Source organism: Equus przewalskii, chromosome 8, assembly GCF_037783145.1.
Source record: "Equus przewalskii isolate Varuska chromosome 8, EquPr2, whole genome shotgun sequence".
Taxonomy (NCBI): Eukaryota; Metazoa; Chordata; class Mammalia; order Perissodactyla; family Equidae; genus Equus; species Equus przewalskii.
The window spans coordinates 1,724,119-1,744,181 of record NC_091838.1 but is presented as its reverse complement, the minus strand read 5'-3'; the positions used below and the strand labels follow the sequence as shown (position 1 = coordinate 1,744,181).

The following is a 20,063-nucleotide window of genomic DNA, read 5'->3' as shown; positions in this document are numbered from 1 at the left end:
TTTTGTCCCCTACAATCTTGGTTGTCTTGGTAACTTTCTGGTGGCTCCAAGGAGAACTAATGCATTTTATATAGCTGTTATAGTTGCTCTTTCAGTAAAGTTGATCTGAAATAAGCTGGTCCACCACAACCAGAAGCAACGTCCCAAATATAAAGTATATTTGATAGGTTACTCATGGCCTGTTCTACAGGAATCTGAAGAAACTATAACTTTCCATTTGCTTGATGTCACGACTTTCTTCTCTAACTAAATAGCTTCGATTATTTTCACATTTCCTGTAAAGGAGTGTTTCTAATTGACGTTGTCTTTGCTGAGTGCTCCCTGATTCATTCCCATTTTGAAAAGCAGGGCCGCAAATGGGCCAGAAACTTTTACTAACAGAATTCCAACTACCTGTAGTTGAGATTCTATTTAATCGAGATGCCTTTCTGAATCCTTCCCGAGGACTTTAGGCTACTTTTTCTATTCTACCCCCATAGTATTTATTACAGAATTTTTCATATCTTAATTTAATTATTTTAATTTCTTGCCTGTCTCTACCACTAGAGTATATAGCTTCCAAGTTCAAAGATTATGTTTTATTTGCCCTTATTTCTGGCATATAGTTGAAGCTAAAAGTGTTTACTGAGTGAATAAATAATTTCTGACAACTCCACGTTTAATTTGTGATTCACTAAAAATACCAACTCCTTTCACTTCTCTGCCATGGTCGGGCATTTTCTTGGCAGAATTAACCTGGATGTATATTTTAAGTATATGTTTATTTCATTTACACTCATATTTAAAAACTCATTCTACAAAATCCCCAGAAACGTGGTGCTATTGTCAAAAGTTGTTGATCCATAGCCAACCAAATAAGAGGTTCCTAAGAAATATATTAATAAACACACAGTAAATAATAAGCACCTATCACCAGTACATTTACTGAAGTTTTATTAATAGGCATTTATTGACAATTTTTTAGTCTTTTCCTGACATAAGGCATATGTTCCTTTTTTATTTTAGATTTTTTACATCTCTTTCGATAATAATTGTAATATAGTGCTTGCTGCATACTGAATTCCCACCAAGTTATATATACTAAAACATTCCCTGTAAATTAGATGAGTTTTTCCATTATAAAACCATAGCAGTAAGGTGATAAATGCTATCTTAATGACATCAAAAATATTATTTTTCTGTAAATACTAAGATTAGTGGCCAGAAAGTGAATAGAACCCTAAATAATGTTGCTTAAACAATATGCAATTTTCAAAAACAGATGGTTTTGATTGTATAGGAGGAAGATTTGGCATTAGTATTCTTTTATTATTCCAACTGAATGAAATTTTATGTTGATTATCTCAACATTCACGAGTGCTTTTCAGGCACAAATTCACTGGATTGCCCTTTCCTGCTAATCAGAGATGGCTTCAATATCTTAGATTTATAACACTAAATGTCCAGGAAAAATCTAAATAACCTGAGAAGTTTTTCCAGTTTAAATTGAAATGCTCTCATCTGTCATTTTGCCCATTTAGGCAAACTGGAAAAATGACATTCATGGGTTGGTTTTTATTTTTTTTTACTTTTTTCCAGTTTTCTCGAGAAATAATTGGCATACATCACTTATAAGATATAAGGCATACAGCATGATGGTTTGATTTACATATACTGTGACATGATTACCGCAATAGATTTAGTTATTATCCAACATCTCATATAGCTACAATAAAAAGAAAAGAAGAAAACATTCTCCTTGTGATGAGAACTCTTAAGATTTGCTCTCTTAACAGCTCTTCTATATATCTTACAACAGTGTTACCCGTAGTCATCATGTTTTATATTACATCCCTAGTACTTATTTATCTTATAACTGGAAGTTTGTACCATTTGACCATCTTCCTCTAATTCCCCCTCCCGCAACTCTCACCTCTGGTAACCACAAATCTGATCTCTTTTCCTATGGGATCTTTTTTTCTTGTTAGAGTCCACCAATAAGTGAAATCATACAATATTTGTTTCTGTCTGACTTATTTCACATAGCATAATTCCTTCAAGGACCATCTATGTTGTCGCAAATGGTAGGATTTTCTCTGTCTTTTTTTTTATGGCTAAACAATATACCATATACATAACTTTTATCCATTCATCCATTGCTAGACCCTTATGTTATTTCTCTGTCTTGGCTGTTGTAAATAATGCTGCGTTGAACATGGGAGTGCAGATATCTTTTCAAGTTAGTGGTTTTGTTTCCTTTGGGTATATTCCCAGAAGTGGAATTGCTAGATCATAGGGTTGTTCTATCTTTAACTTTTCGAGGCACCTCCATACTGTTTTCCATATGGCTGTATCCATTACAATCTTAGTAATAGTCGCAAGAGTTCTCTTTTCTCTACATCCTCACCAGCATTTGTGATCTCTTATCTTTTTGATAATAGCCATTCTAACAGGCATGAGGTGATATCTCACTGTGGTTTTGATTTGCATTTCCCTAATGACTATGTCATGTTGAGCATTTTTTCATGTACCTGTTGGCCATTCATATATCTTCTTTGGAAAAATGTTCAGGTCATTTGCCCATTTTTTAATTCTTTACATATTTTGGGTATTAACCCCTTATTAGACATATGGTTTGCAAATATTATTTCCCATTCTGTAGGTTGTCTTTTCACTATGTTGATGGTTTCCTTTGCTGTGCAGAAGCTTTTAGTTTGATGTAGTCCTGCTTGTTCATTTTTGATTTGGTTGCTGGTGCTTATTAAGTGTGATTTCCAAAATATCATTACCAAGACCTGTGTCAAGGAGCTTATTTCCTGTTTTTTCTAGGAGTTTCATGATTTTAGCTCTTACATTTAAGTCTTTAGTCCATTTCAAGTTAATTTTTGTGAGTGGTGTAGGATGGGGATTCAGTTTCATTCTTTTACATGTGAATATCCAGTTTTCCCAGCATCATTTATTGAAGAGACTGTCCTTTCTCCATTGAGTATTCTTGGCTCCCTTGTCAAGTATTAGTGACTGTATATGCTTGGGTTTATTTCTGGGCTCCAGATTCTGTTCCATTGATCTATGCGTCTTTTTTAAGCCAGTACTTCCACAGACTTCCAGTATTGTGTTGAATAGGAGTGATAAGTGTGGTCATCCTTATCTTGTTTCTGATCTTAAAGGAAAAGCTTTCAACCTTTCATCATTGAGTATGATGTTAGCAGTGGGCTTGTCATATATGGCCTTTATTATGTTGAGATATGTTCCCCTGGGCCTAATTTGTTAAGTATTTTTATCATGAACAGATGTTGAATTTTATAAAATGCTTTTTCTGCATCTAATCAGAATATATGATTCTTTTTTTTCAGTCTAATAATGTGGTATATCCCGTTGATCGATGTATGTTTGGTGAAACATCCTTGCATTCCAGGGATAAATCTCATTTGATCATGGTGAATGATGCTTTGCATGTGCTGCTGAATTTAGTTTGCTGGTATTTGTTGAGAGTTTTTGCTTCTGTATTCATCAGAGATATTGGCCTGTAGTTTTCTTTTCCAGTAGTGTCCTTATCTTGCTTTGATGTCAGGATAATGCTGGCTTTATAAAATGAATTTAGAAGTGTTCCCTCCATTTCAATTTTTTGGAAGAGTTTGAGAAGGATTGGTATGAATTCTTCTTTAAATCTTTGGTAAATGTCACCAGCGAAACCATCTGGTCCTGGGCTGTTCTTCATTGGAAGATTTTGATTACTGGTTCAATCTCCTTACCAGTAATTGATCTATTCAGATTTCCTGTTTCTTCCTGATTCAATCTTGGTAGGTTGTATCTTTCTAAGAATTTTTTTTCATTTCTTCTAGTTTGTTCAGTTTGTTGTTTTTAGTAGATTCTTATGATCCTTTGTATTTCTGTGATATCAGTTGTAATGTCTCCTTTTTCATTTATAATTTTGTTGATTTGGGTTCTCTCTATTTTTTCGTTGGTTAGTCTAGCTAAGAGTTGGTCAATTTTGCTCATCTTTTTCACAGAACCAATTTTTAGTTTAATTAATCTTTTCCATGGCTTTCCTGTTCTCTATTTCATTTATGTCTTCTCTAATCTTCATTATTTCCTTCTTTCTGCTAACTTTGGGCTCAGTTTGTTCTTCTTTTTCTAGTTCTTTAAGGTGTAGAGTTAGGTTATTTAAGATCTTTCTTGCTTCTTAATGTAAGTATTTACTGCTATGAATTTCCCTCTTAGAACTGCTTTGCCGCATCACATAAGTTCTGGTATGTTGTGTTTCCATTTTCTTTTGTCTCAAGAAACTTTTCTTTTTTGGGGAATATTGGTCCTGAGCTAACACCTGTGTGTATCTTCCTCTACTTTATATTCGGGACACCTGCCATAGCATGGTTTGAGAAACAGTGCATAGGTCCACACTTGGGACCCAAACCACTTAACTCTGGGCTACTAAAGCAGAACATGTGAAGTTAACTGCTACACCACCAGACCTGACCCACGTCTCAAGCAACTTTTTTATTTCCCCATAAATTTCTTCTTTGATCTATTGGTTGTTCAGGAGAGTGTTGTTTAATTTCCTTGTGTTTGTGACTTTTTCAGTTTTTCTATTGTTATTGATTTCTAGTTTCATGACATCATGGTTAGAGAAGATACTTGATATGATTTCAGTCTTCTTGAATTTGCTAAGATTTGTTTTGTGGCATAACATATAGTCTATCCTAGAAAATGTTCCATGTGCACTTGAGAAGGATATATATTCTTCTCTTGTTAAACAGAATGATCTGTATATGTACATTAGGTCCATTTGATCTATAGTATTGTTCAAATCTACTGTTTCCTTGTTGATTCTCTGTCTGGATGATCTATCCATTGTTGAGAGTGGGGTATTGAAGTCCCCCACTATTATTTTATTTCTGTTTATTTCTCCTTCTAGCTCTGCTAGTTTTTGCTTTATATATTTAGGTAATCCAATGTTGAGTGCATAAATATTTACACTTTTTATATTTTCTTGATGGATTGACCCTGTTATCATTATATAATGACCTTCTTTGTTTCTTTTTATCATTTTTAGTTTAAAGTCTATTTTGCCCAATATAAGTATGGCTACCCCTGCTTATTTGGTTACCATTTGCTTGAAATGTCTTTCCATCTCTTCGCCCTCAGTCTATGTGTGTCTTTAAGGTTAAAGTGAGTCTCTTATAGGCAGCATATCATTGGATCTTGTCTTTTATCCAAAAACTGGCATTCATTGCTACACCACAAGGATCTGAACACAACCCGGGAGGTGCTCTCCCATGTGGACGCTGACTTCAGCAGGCTGCACTTGCTTTGGAGTATGTGGCATTAGTTTTTCCTAAAGTGGTAGTTCTCTCCAGGAGCACTAGAGGAGCTCCAATAGCATATCACTTACTGGCCTCCAAACTCAGAGTTTCTGATTCGGTAAGTCTGGGCTGAGGTCCAAAAGCATGTCATTCTAACAAGAATCCAGGTGGTATATCTGCTGCTGGTCTGAGGAGCACACTCTGAGAACTATTGCCTCATAGGATCTTTTGTGGTCCTGGGTTATTTCTGAAGATTGTCTTAAAGTGTCCTGTTTTAGGCTCCTGAAATTTTATACAGTGGTAAAATTGCAGATGTCTCCATCAAAAGAGCACTCTCAGAGCAAAAGTGGGCATCCTTGTAGCCCCTGCAGCCTCACTGTGGTACTATGGTATTACTTGTTCCCATCTGAATTGAGCAAAGGAATATTGATGACTAGTTGTTACAGTTCTTGAAACTCATCCTAGTGTCTAACCACATAACAATTAAGGTTTCTTCTTGCCTTTCTCCCTACTTCGCTTCAAGGCAACAAATAATAGACATTCTAGATTCCTATCCAAATATCAAGGAATGAGAGAGTTCTGTTTCCTTTTATGAAGGACTATTTTATTCAGATAAACTCCCTGCTAAAAGAGCAATAAAAAACTAGATAAAATATGTTTTTAAGATGAGTAATTGGGCATAAAATATTCCAAGTTTCTTACATTAACTGGGAAGTGGTTCAAAGTACCAAACATTATTCAGATTCATAAGTCAAGAATATTAGATATATTTTCATCTCTAGGGTACAAATTTCTAAAAATAGTAGGAAAATATATAAGTATGAAATTAATAAAATTATTATACTAGAAAATTGAATAATACAAAGAAATTTAGAATAAAACAAATGGAGAAAATAAAAAAAATATAAACTACGGGGGATAAATAGAAAGCAAACAGTAAAATGAAAAACAAAAGTACAACTATATGCTGCTTGCAAGAAGCAGAAATGACACAGAAATATTGAAAATTAAGAAAAGTTAGAAAAATAGTTATCATGTGAACAGTAACAAAAAAAGTGCATCCAAAATATGAAGAAAAAACTTTTCAAGGGAAAAGGTTTACTAGAGATAAGTTGAAACACTTTCTAATTATAAGTGTTTTCAGAATGCTATAACAATTTAAAATTTGTATGCCATTAATAATATAGTTTCAAATCAAACAAAACAAAATTTGACAAAATCACCAAAGGAAATGCACAAATCCACAATTCTAGGACATACTATACCTCTTGCACTATATCACACAGTAAGAAGATCCAAATAAGCAAAAAATGATAGAGTAAGGACCTCTAAAACTTCTCTTCCATAAAAGTATTGAGAACATTGGCAAAAATTGTAAAAACTAGCTTTTTCCAGTTCACTGTAAATTATTCAAATGCTTAAAGGAATCTGGGGAGCATTTATTTGAGTAATAAAGTAATAAGTAAGTAATCTCAGTAAGACCAGTGGGCTTTGTCACATGTTAACTTGCCTTGTAACCAAGCCCCCATCCAGCTCTACAGTAGCCTTGAAAACCAACAGCCCGCAATTGTGGTGAAAACTGGAAGTCTGGCGGCTACGGAGAGTCTAGAAGGTTAGAACCCCTGCAAAGCCTCATTCCCAGAGACGAGTCATTCTTTGGCCTGTCCTCTGCTTCTCTGGAAGACTCAACTTGAAAAATTCTCTTTATGTGACATGACTGCTCACCAGTGCAAAGCCTTTCCCCAGGGGCATTTGTTGAAAACAATGAGACAATTGTTTAACTCAGCAGCTGCCAAAGGCAACAGGTTACAGTTGGGGTAAACAATAGGTTAACCAAAAAGTAGAAGAGAGAACACTTACCAAATTCATTCTATGAGGCAAGTGTTACCCTGATACCAAAAATAGACAAAGATATCACAAGATAAAAAGACTACAGTCCAACATCTTTATGAATATAGATGCAAAAATTCTCAACAAAATGCTAGCAAACTGAATCCTGAACTATAAAACAAGGATTATGCCATGACGAAGTAGAATTTAATCCTGGAATGCAGAGTTTTTTCAACATGCAAATATTAATCAATGTAATAAGCAACTACTTTTGGTTAATGCACCATATTGATAAGAATAAAGATGAAAAATTACATGATCCCTTTGGTGAAAAAAAACACTCCTCAAAGTAGAAATAAAAGTGAATTATCTCAGGATAATAAAGATCACCTCCTGAAAAATTAGACAAGAAAAGAAAGAAGATGTTCTTATTGGAATGGAGGAATTAATGCTGTTTTTTGTGATGACATAATTGTGTATATAGAAAATCCTTAGAAATTTGCAAAAAATTATCAGAGTCAATACATAAGTTCAGCAAGATACATGATCAATATACAAAATCAATTGTATTTCTATACACTAGCAATGAATAATCTGAAAATGAAATTAAGAAAATAAGTCCATTTATAATAGAATCAAAAAGAACAAAATACTTAGGAATAAATTTAATAAAATAAGAGTTTGGCTTGTACACTGAAAACTACAAAACATCATTGGAATAAATTAAAGAAGAATAAATGATTGAAAAGACATCTTTTATTCATGGATTGGAAGTTCTAATGTTGTTAAAATGGCAATATTCCTTAAGTTGATCTACAGGTTTGACATATGAAAATCTCAGCTCTTTTTCTTTTTTGCAGAGATTGAGAAAGTGATCCTAAAATTAAAATGAAAATACAAGGAAACTAAAACAGTCAAAATTGTCTTGAAAAAGAACAGTGAAATAGGAGAACTCACACTTCTGTATTTCAAAACTTACTACAAAACTACAGTAGACATAATTATTTAATACTAGCATAGGACAGACTTACAGACCAATGGACTACAATTAAGAATCCAGAAATAAATCCACTTATTTAGGGTCAATTGATTTTCAACGTGAGTATCAAGACAATTTCAACAAATGGTGCTAGGACAATTTGATGTCCACATACAAAAGACTGAATTTAAAGCCCTTCCTCATTCAGTATGCAAAAAACAAGTCAAAATGCATCAAATACTGAAATGTAACACCTAAATCTATAAAACTCTTAAAAGAAAACATAAATTTAAACCTTCATAAACTTGCCTTAGTCAAGGATTCCTAGATATGACACTTAAAAAACAAGCAACCAAAGAAAGAAGAGATATATTGGACTTAATAAAAAAATTTTTTGTGTGCTTCAAAGGACACTATCAAGAAAGAGAAAAGACCGTCCTCAAAATGGGAGAAAATATTCACAAATTACGTATTTGATAAGGGTCTAATATCCAGAATATATATGGAACTATTTCAATTCAACCAAGTTAATTAAAAATACTCAATTAAAAAGTGGGCAAGTAATTTGTCTACACGTTTCTCTAAATTAGGAGGAATGCTAACCAGAATAATGTGATGCCACTTCACATCCACTAGGATGGCAAAATAAAAAATAAAGACAATAGTAAGTTTGGCAAAAATGTAAAGAAATTGGAACCCTCATACATAGCTGATGGAAATATAAAATGGTGTAGCCTCTTTTGAAAACAGTTTGGCAGCCCTCAGAAAGCAAACCATTGGGGCCAGCCTGGTGTCATAGCAGTTAAGTTTGCACACTCTAGTTTGGTGGCTCAGGGTTCACGGGTTCAGATCCCAAGTGCAGACCTGTACACTTGTCATCAAGCCATGCTGTGGCAGTGTCCCACATGCAAAATGGGGGAAGATTGGCACAGATGTTAGCTCAATCTTGCTCACCAAAAAAACCAGGAAACCACTGAGTTTTCAGATGATCTAAATAATTCCACTACTACTTATATACCCAAGAGAATTGAAAACTTGTGTCCACACGAAAACTTTTACATGAATGTTTATAGCAGCACTGTTTATAATAGTCCCAGAGTGGAAACAACCTAAATGTACATCAACTGATTAATTAATAAAGAAAATATGGTGTATCCATACAATGGACTATTATTCTGCCATAAAAAATTAATGAAGTATCAATTTATGCTACAATATGTTCGAAGCTTGAAAACATTATGCTAAGTCAAAAAGCTAGACACAAAAAGCTACATAATGTATGATTCCATTTATGAAGTATTCAGAATAGACAAATCCATAGAGAAAGAAAGTAGATTAGTTCTGCCAGCGTCTAGGGGCAGGTGAGAATGGGAAGTGATTGCAAAGAGGTATAGCACTTGTTTTCAGGGATGAAAATGTTCTGGAATTTGACAGTAGTGATGATTGTGCAGTTTTGTGAATAGGCTGAAAAACACCAAATTGTACACTTTTAAAAAGCTGAAAGTTTAAATTTTAATTTTATGATGTGAAAATTCTATCACAATAAAAATGTATAACATTTGGACTACTTGCCAAGTTATATATTTTGAAAAATTGATCCTATGCTGTACCATGACACATTTCACCAAATTTCAAAGGATGTAATCATTCAAAATGTGCTCTACTCTTAATTCAGAAATAAAACAAATAGATAACTAGAAAAGTTCACTAAGTTTGGAAATTAAGAAAAATACTTCTAAAAACCAATGAATTAAGACTAAATCACAGTGGAAATATATTTTGAAAATACTAATTATAAATCCAAACTTGATTGTCACTTAAGTCATAATGCTTGGAGGAAAATTTAGTAGCTACAAATGGAAAAACAGAAGAGATGAAATCAAAAAGCTCATCATACTTCATCGCATTAGAAAAGAATAACAACTTAAATAAAATAATCCAAAGGAAAAATAATGAAAGCAGAATTCGGTGTATAGAAAACAATCCAACAGTGGGTGTGATCAGCAGAATCACAAGACGGCTTTGGAAAACAGTAACAAAATTGGTACAAGTCTGGAGCAATCTATATAGAACAGAGAGGGAGAGAAAGCAAACACATGTTATCACATTAATTATGAGAAAGATGAGATGGCTACAGATGCTGATATGAAACTATTATGAGACTATTATGAACTACTGATATATCAATGTTTGAATATTTAGATAAAATGGACACTTCCCAGAAAAGCAAAATCTTAGAAAATCTTCATAAAAAGATATAGAAAATGTAAAAATTTTATGTCTATAAGAGAAACCAAATTCATAATTTACAATCTTCCCACAAAGGCCCATTTGATTTGGTAATTTGTAAATTCCACTAAACATTGAAGAAAGACATATGTCAATCCTACACAAACACGTCTAAAGAATAGGGGAGAAAATCTAAACTTCTTTAATTAGCCTTTATACTGAAACCTGACAAGGCTAGTACAAGAAAAAAAATTACTGGCCAGTCATATGCAAATTATAAACATATTTTCAAAATTGTAACAATATGTTAGTCTACTGAATCCAAAAATATATAGAAAGGGCTATTTATCGCAACCAGGTTTAGTTTATTCCAGAACTGTAAGGTCAGTTTAACATTCAAAATTTGTTGATATATTTCACCATATTTTCAGAATAAATGAAAAACATCATATAATCATTTTTTCAGAAACCCTTAGTTTTTCTGTTCAATGAGCTCAGATACGGTATCATTTCTTTAACTGTTACTGAGGTCTCAGAGCTCTGTGGAAGAACTATAATAAAAACATGTCAACTCTTGAGGACCTTCTCCAGGAAAACCTGCTAACAGCAGGACCTTTTGCATCATATCCTATAGATCAATCTGACATCGCTTTTCCAGCTGTCCCTCCTGAGATCTCTCTGAAGCTACAAAGAAAAGGAAGCAATAATTCTGTTATGGCTATCAGAATTATTGAAATGGAATCACATGGTTTTCTACACTTGCCGTGGCAAAAGTATGCCTCTTGGCTTCTTAAAACGTTGTTAGAAAAGGAGTGAAAAGTTTTCTCTGTGTGACTGGACTGCAATTCAAAGACGATATCTCCCCACTTTGAATTCCCATCTGAGGCAGTTACTTGAGGAGAAGAGAGCCAACCCCACGTCAAATAAAATCTTCTTATTGAATGACCACTCACTCCCAGACTGTTTATTTTTTGCTAGTCAAACACAATTTAAAAGTTACGGTAATACTGTAGGCACACCACAAACTGCTTCCTAATTTCAATTTAGCTGTGCATTCTTTTCTCTGGTATGAATTGATTTATGTTCTAAATTATTAAATGCAACAGCATGATCTGGGTAATCTGAGCTTGGTGTAAAAAAAGTGAATATTAATCCTAACATCTATTGCAATAAAGATATTCTTATACTTTTGCACCCATAAAATTGAGGAAAAATCCATACCATTCTGGATTGTGCCTTATGTTAATGAAAAACAAAAGCAGAAACCATATTTACAACTTACAATGAGGTAATTACCCATTTTCCACCCTTTTATTGAGATAGACAGACCTTAGCTAAAATCCTGGCAATGTACTTGTTCAATTTTCCTGGAGCATCAATTTCTCATTTGTATAATTGTTGCAAGAATACCCATTTTGTAGAAATTATGTGAGGATTGTGTGAGATAACATGAAACTTGACTGAGTGGTGCCTAGCATTTAATACGTCCAGTCAAAGTTGAATTTCTTTGACTTTTTTCTTGTACCAGACAATTTCATTTCCGTGTCTTGATCACAGACTTGGAAGAGAGAGCTCCTTAATCCATCTCTTCTAACTGGACCAGAGATATAGCCTTATTCTAATGTAAACAAATTTGAAGGTTTGGGCAAACCAACTATCTTTTCTCTGTCATAAATACTGGGGCCAACTGGTCTTTTCCTGAATTACAAGATTATGTAAACTTGGTCTGGTGTCTCCCACGTTAGGTCTCATACAAAACCAGGCCGTGGAAGCAGGGAGCTGATGATGTAACGGAAGCAGACGCAGGTGTATGAGTGGATTGCAGAGGTCCCAGTGTACAAAGCTAGCACCATTGTTTCCCCGTATTTCTGATCTCACGTTTAATTCTCACTGTGCCACGTCTTTAGAGTCTGCTGTATTATTTTGTTTGTCCTTTTGAGGCATACATCTTTTTTGCCTTAGCTGGCTGGAATGTGTTCTAATCATTACAATCCAATGAGTTTGAGTTATAAACGACTCCACTGCTATTTATTTTTTTTTACTTTTTTTAATTTAATTTTATTTTTTTCTGCTTTATCTCCCCAAGCCCCCCTGTACACAGTTGTATATCTTAGTTGCAGGGCCTTCCAGTTGTGGGATGTGGGACGCCACCTCAACATGGCCTGACGAGCAGTGCCATGTTGGCGCCCAGGATCCGAACCCTGGGCTGCCGCAGCAGAGCGCATGAACTTAACCACTCGGCCATGGAGCCAGCCCCTCCACTGCTATTTAAATTCAGTAATTTAGAGCAACTTTTGTTAGTTTTAAAGATATTAAGTTATATCATATTTTTATTAATACTGAGTTTTAAGTAGACTGTAAAATTGGTTAACAGGTTTACTGATAGCAAACACTCTGCCTTGAAAGTGTCATCTTTACCTTAAAAATATTAGTGGATTCATCATATATTCCAATATTGAAGAAAAAGAGAATACAAAGATTATATAATCCTAAGAAGGAAAAATGATCAAAAAAGCTTGTCCAATAATTGAATAGGTTGTGCATGAAATAGCGTGGTCCTAAATTTTATTACATATTAATATATGAGGCTGGCCCGTGGCTGAGTGGTTAAATTTCCATGCTCCATGTCAGCGGCCCAGGGTTTTCCCTGTTTGGATCCTGGGCATGGACCTAGCACCACTTATCAGGCCATGCTGAGGCGGCGTCCCACATAGCACAACCAGAAAGACGTACAACCAGAATATGCAACTATCTCCTGGGGGGGTTGGGGGAGAAGAAGAAGAAGAAAAAGAGAAGATTGGCAACAGGTGTTAGCTCAGGTGCCAATCTTAAAAAAAAAATATTATGAATATATTATTTAGAGTGCTTTTGGCACAACTGAAAAAAAGAAGACCTAATTAAAAGGATAAATTTATTATGTAAGAAGGGGCAAACCGTTCAATGATGTCAGTGATGTCAGCAAAGATTCTGGCTCTTCTGTCTTTTCACTCAGCTGTCCTCAGTGTGTTGGCAGTACTCCTTAGTCTTGTCTTCTCATGCATCCAAAATGCTGTTGCAGGCTTTGTAATCCAACACAACCTTGTCCAAGACACAAAGGGCAATTGCCCATCCTAGATTGTTTTTAAATCCTGTAATCTACATCTCCCCAAAAGTCCCCCAGCACACTTCCTCTTACACCCCATTGGTAAAGTTTCTGGTGTGCTCTATTGTCTAAGCAGAATTATGAATATGTCTCTTTTATTCTAAAATATGCCCCCATTTGGATGATAAATTATGACTTCCTTAGGTTTGGTCACATGCCTGTGCCTTAGGAGCATGACATACCAGAAAAAAAGCAAATATCTAGTATTTTTAGCCTCCATCATGGAAAGTGATTCTGGCAAGGAATAAGGTAATGGCATTGGGGTAGGCAGCTAAGAATGTCTGCCACATGTTAAGCACTAAACAATTTCCAATTTCTGATTATGAAGTTAGCCATTGTGCAAATTAGATTGAATAATTTATGCTAAAATTCTCTGTGATCATCTGGGTGTTCATGAATGTGAATTTAGGAAGCAGCAGCAATGAGTCAATTTTATTATTAGGGAATCCAATTTTGTCTTCTTTCTCAAAATATTGATAAAGGTAAGATTAACAACCTCCACTTCTTGCTTATTTTTTATTATATTTGATATTATATTTTCTTTGTCTTTCCTCTAGAATTAGACCCAGTGACCAAGCAACTTATGCTCCAAACAGCTCAGCCAACTTTCGGCCATCTGACAGATGTAAGTAAAATGTTTAGGTGAAAATAAATATCACTATTCGTGGTCATTAATGCAAGCATTTATTATGTTTTAGTGTTTAGTAGCCTTGCTACTAAAATGACTATAATATTATCCACCTTCTAGAAAATAATTGAGTAAGGTATTTTTAAAAGTTCTTACAATGATCCAACCACCAGCTTATATGTTTCACTGTTACTTATGGTAATATTTTTGGTAACATGGAAATTTATAACAGACTATGAAAACTTTTGTAGCCTCTCTCAACAAAAGTATGATGTATAATGAGACTTACATACAAGGAGTTTTCTTCTAGGAATTTCCCTCTGGGGGTTTCATAGTTTCAGATCTTACATTTAAGTCTTTAATCCATTTTCAGTTGATTTTTGTGTATGCTGTAGGATAAGGGTCCAATTTCAATCTTTTTCATGCCTGCAATATGTGATAGCATGGACGAACCGTGAGGATCTTATTCTAAATGAAATATGCCAGCCCCAGAAAAACAGATACCACATGATTCCGCTTGTGTGACGTATCTAAACTAGACTCATGGGAGCAAAGGACAGAACTGTGGTTTCCAGGGGTTGAGGAGAAAGGCTAATCCATGTGTATAAAATTTCAGTTATGCAAGATGAATATGTTCTAGAGATCTATGTACAACATTGTGCCTATAGATAACAATATGGCATTGCATACTTAAAAATCTGTTAAAAAGGAAGATCTCATGTTGTGTTTTGGCCACAATGAAATAACAAAAAAGGTGGACATTTTTTAAAAGCAGTACAAGCATATAAAGAGATATTTCAAAAGCTGTGGGTTATTATTTTTTTAGCTTTAGCATGTCCTTTTTATGTAAATAAGATATTGCTTGTAGTTGCAATGACTACACCTTATTCTAATCTCTATAAAGCTTATATTTACAATATGCTATAGACTGCATGGAGGAGCATTATGAATTAGGCTTTGTTAGAATATTTAGTTAGTTCAAGGTAGAATATTTAATAACTTTTACAAGAAATGTGAAAGAAACCTTGAACAAATTTATGATATAATGAAGAATATGGAGAAAGTTTAAATCGATAACGTTTCAGAGAGGTCTGGAGAAAGCCAGATGGCCTGATGTCGTTGCTCTACATGAAAAGAAGGCAGAACTCAAGTCCACAGAACTGGATGATTGTAAAAGGTGGCAGACTATGATGCGTGATGGGAGAAAGCAGCAGAGAATTCAAAGGGGAAAGGAAATGAATTAGCAGTTTAACTAAATAGGGTCTTTGAGGACCAGAGATCTCTAAAAGGAATTTTTAAAGACTACCTTCTTTATAGTATTTTGCTCAGTGCTAGCCCCCATCTCTGGCTCCCCACAAAATCCTTAGTGAGGTCCACATGACACTCAGATGCTTTCAATGCTTTCTCACAGTTGAACCTGAACACATGTTGAGTTCTCCTTTAAGTGTGGTGAAAATAGAAGTCCCCCAAAGGGAACAATACCTGGGTTATATTTTGAGGACTCCCCGGGGATTTGTGCGTCAAGGTGCAGCTCTTAGCACTATTTTGGATTAAACTACCATGATGAATTTGAGACAAGAGTGTTTCCTCACTATGGTTGCCAAATGACAGACCATGATGGTTGTTGGCATATGCCTTCATAGAAGATGGACGTTATGAGATGAGCAGTTGTAAAGCGTACAGTTTAATAGTGAAGGAGTCAAATGAGGTGCTAAATACATGTACCAGTCCACATATTTGAATGAGAGGATTAAGCAATATCATCTGATGTTTTAGGCTAGTAATGGATACGTAATTGAGCCACAACATTTAGCCAATTTCCTACGATATAGAAACTTTTCCAGGATTTACTAAGATGTCCACAGCAGAGGTTATCTGTGGAGGTAGAATTCCTTGGAGAAAGTGCTCTGTTGGGTGATTTGGTCATCAATCAAGTATTAGAATGATTTGTTGAGGTAAAAAGCTACAAGAAAGTAGAGAAATGTATGAATAGTGTAATCCCAGTGACATGAGAAGAACATTTTGCTTTGTGGTTAGAATACGCCAGTGAAACGCTCAGGAGTGGCAGGTGCAAAGTAGAGAGACTTGAAAGAGGTGACAAAATCATTTGCAAGACCACGGCTAGGAATTACATAAGGTGGACATGTCTCTGTTTTGGTGGCAGAATATTATAAAGTGGAAAGTAGCTGGGATTTAGATGACAAAATTCTGATCATAAGGCAAAAAGACAAGTAATAAAAGACTTCTACATATATTTTAAAGCTCAAGAGACTTTGTAATAAGCCCTTTGATAAGATGACATGGAGAAAACATTGAAGCCACTCAGAGATAGTCACTTCAAGAGCAATTTATAAACTAGCCTTCCTGGGCAGAGATTGAATTCACTAAAAACCAAAATTTTCCTCTTGTATCTGTCTTCTAGTAAAGGTGATTCAGGAGGAAGAAAATTAGAGATAAGAATGCCACCCCGGGTAGATAAAAAGGGATAGGTGACTGGAAACTCTAATTGTCAGTTCAAAATCCCTCTGTGGATTCCTGTCACGTGGCTCAGCTTCCTGGGGTCACTCGTGCTGGAGAACAGGAAGAAACTGGCCTCCAGAACTCACCCTGAGCACTGGACTTGCCCACTAACTTAATTCTGCTCTGGTTGTTGTCCTACATAAAGCAGATATGACCACCTGAGACGTGAAGAAGCAAATTTTGGAAATAAAAACAGTGGACTTTCAAAGACTCTAGGAACGAGAAACAGCCATTCATTTTGGTTGTTTTAAGGGTATAAATCATATTCTTGTTCTAGATAAATTAAGTTCATGAAATGAGAGGGGTTTGAAAGTAAGGCGGAGACGCCAGTCTTAGGGACTGAAGACGGAGGAGGGTCTGTGCAAAGTTGTTTCCCGAGGCGGGCTCTGAGGACGAAAGGTGGGAAGCAGGTCAGCATTGAACTTCCAAGTTCATTTCTAAACCATCCTATTTGTAGCAATAATAATTTCGCGTCTCTGAACTTAGGATAAACCCACTGACCTCTGCTGACACAAGTGTAACTTTGCCTGACTCTGCCGAGAGAACAAGTCCAGAGTCACGAGAAGAGACATTCTTCACAGCTAAGTCATCAGCCTGGGATCCGAAACACCACCCAGAACAGGACTTTGAGAAGGCCCCTTTATCCCTTAGTTGGAAGAGGACTTTAAGCCACTAGTCAATGGAGCCCTGGGTATCACAAGTAAATCCTGGTGTTGTCTTCTCCTTTGGGTGATTTTTTGGAGGGTTATGCAGATAGTCTTTGTGGGAAATACATAAATGAGGAAGAAAGAATGTTATTCACCAGGGTTGAGGGTGGTAGAAAGTGCTAGGCTGACTGGCTGGTATTCCACCTGTGTGAGCAGAGGTCTAGAGTGCGCATCCTGGGGATCAGAACACAGTGGGGAATGTGATATATCAGAGAAACGGGCATTGAAAAGGCAGCAGAAAAAGCAAAATCGAGCAAGGAGAAAATCCTAGGTTGGAAGTGTGGCTGAAGAGAGACTTAGAAGAAAATACACATTTCTAATTAAATGCTTAAGTTGTTTGCAGTGGCAGGTTGAAAGTAAAAATTCTTTTTTCCTCAAAATCCCAATTGCTCACTAATGATTTTGATGTGAATTTTTTTTTTTTATGCTCAGTGGAAAAAGTAGCAATTCCAACTTTCGGTTTGATGGGGGCAAGAAGAGACATTGCATGCACAGCCAGCCACATGTGTCAAACCATGTAGCACAGGAAGGATGAAACAGGCTTTATTCTCCAGGGTGTTAAAGGTCATGCAAGAGTTCACTTTGAATTCCATATTTGTTAATGTTATTCCATGACGATTCTAAAGCTGCTGCAAATTTTGCCTCTTTCAGGAGCATCTATTCTGGCGCTTTGCACATACTGGCATCATTTTATTAACTGATCCCAGAAGAATGAAAATTAAAAGAGCAGAACATATATCTGAATAAAACACCCGTATCTTTTATGCACTTTTTTCATGCTGATCAGCATTTTTCCACAGACTTAAAATTTTGACTAGTTTATAAAAATGAGGATTTTCTGACATGGCTCAGTACTGCCTGTATAATTATTGGATATTTGAACGAAGCCAAATCTTACCCTTGGTGCCACCAAAAGCCAGCTTTGAAATTCATTTTGGACCTTACTCCCAACTCAGATGCTCAAACTGTGTTTGATTCTCCCACGTTTACTTCTAGAAACTCGGTTGTGTTTCCTTTCACGATTAATCCACAATCAATCTCAATTGACTTTGTGTATGGTGTGAATTTAAGGTCAAGTTTTTTGTTTTATTTTTCCATACGGATGTCCAGTTTTCCCTTTGTCCACTGAACTGCAAGGCCCCCATTGTTACAAATCAGGTGATTACGTATGTGTGAGTCTTCTTGTGTATTCTCTCTTATTTTATGTAGATCCGTTTGTCTGTCCACACACCAGTGCCACAATGGCTTAAGTTTTGAGGACTAAATATAAATTTAGATTTTTTTTGTAGAGTAAATCCTTCTACTTTGTCCTTCTTCATGATTGCCTTGTCAATTCTCTTCCTTTGTGAGTTTCCACTTAAATTTTACCATGAAGTCAACTTATCAATACGCACAGAATAACCTGCTGGGATTATAATGTTTTCTATTTGTCTTTACTTTTCAGTAGTTTTATTCTGATGTGCCTATCTTTGGTTTTAGTTTTATTTCTATTTATTCTGTTTAGGTTTCAGAGCTTTTTGAATAATGATTCTGCCCCATTCTTTTTCTTCTCCATCTCATACTCCATTTAAATATATGTGAGAAAGTTTCACTCATGTCTTTTTCTCCTACACATCTTCAATATTTCTATTTCTTTTTGTCTCTGCTTCAATCTACATACTTTCAATTGCTCTTCTCTCCAGTTCACTAATTCTGCCTTTTACTCTTTAATTGTTGTTAAGGCCAGATTATCAGATCTTTATGTCTTCATGGGATTATCAGATATCCAAAGGCTTTGAAAAAAATGGTTTTTCCCAGCTTTTCTAATTGTGCTCAGCAAGAATGTCTACTGCAAAGCTATCCACTCAACCAGAAGCAGAAGTTATGCGTATATTTCTGCTGAAAAAGATGACTCACAGAATTTTCCCTGGTTAGTTTTAATTTCGTATTCCCTTTGGCCTACCGCTTTTCTGTGGTTTTCCATCTCAGGGACATGCCTAATTCACAGGACATTTTTTAGCAAGTGTTTGACAAAATTTTTCCCAACGAATGGTTCAAGACTATCTATCGGCCCTGATATCTAGAACATTAAAATAGAGTCTCCCTTGCACCCACATGTCTTCAGCCTCAGGAATACCTTTACTTAAGATGATTAACTTAGCTATCTTATCTTTTAAACATTTATATTCTAAGACTTTGCCACGTGCATGAAGTAGGGACTCCTTTTCTCTTACTGTATTCTTTGTGGAGAGACTAGACTTCAAGGAAAGTACTTAGTGAGCATGGCTTGATAAACAGGTCAGGCTCATGGAGAATAATGGAAGTTTAGTAAGTATATGAGTAGTTGCTGACAGAACATACAAAAAACATTTTAAATACAGAAAGACTAGAGAACACTGCCCCAGACTAGAGTGGACTCACCTAAGTTGAAAAGGGAGCAAGGTGAGCAAAGAGAATGAAGAAAAACAATTAAAACATTGTGAGTCAAGTTCAATATTAGACAAAACTAATAAAAAGTTTTACCCTTGGTATAGAATGTTATGTTCAGTGAAACACATTAGGAAGAATAAAACTAGGTATTTTGAAAATGGAAAAATATAGTCAGACACACTGTGCAGCTGGTGAAAAGCCATTCTATTATTACTTGAGCTAAATCAGGTTTGTAATATAGCAGAACAATTAGATTTAATTTTTTTTAATTGAGTTCATAATAGTTTACATCAATGTGGGATTTCAGTTGTACATTATTTCTTGTCTTTCACCACAT

At 35.3% G+C, this 20,063-nt stretch overlaps 1 protein-coding gene across 4 annotated transcripts in view; it reads left to right on the top strand.

Moving 5' to 3' along the window:
* The window catches only part of CNBD1 (cyclic nucleotide binding domain containing 1), a 409,712-nt gene that overhangs the window by 350,481 nt on the left and 39,168 nt on the right, over window positions 1-20,063 (top strand). For all 4 annotated transcript variants that reach the window (XM_070630351.1, XM_070630350.1, XM_070630348.1 and 1 more), the window contains one exon: window positions 14,020-14,087. In XM_070630351.1, the coding sequence (XP_070486452.1) occupies window positions 14,020-14,087 (68 nt within the window). The remainder of the gene's footprint in view (window positions 1-14,019; window positions 14,088-20,063) is intronic.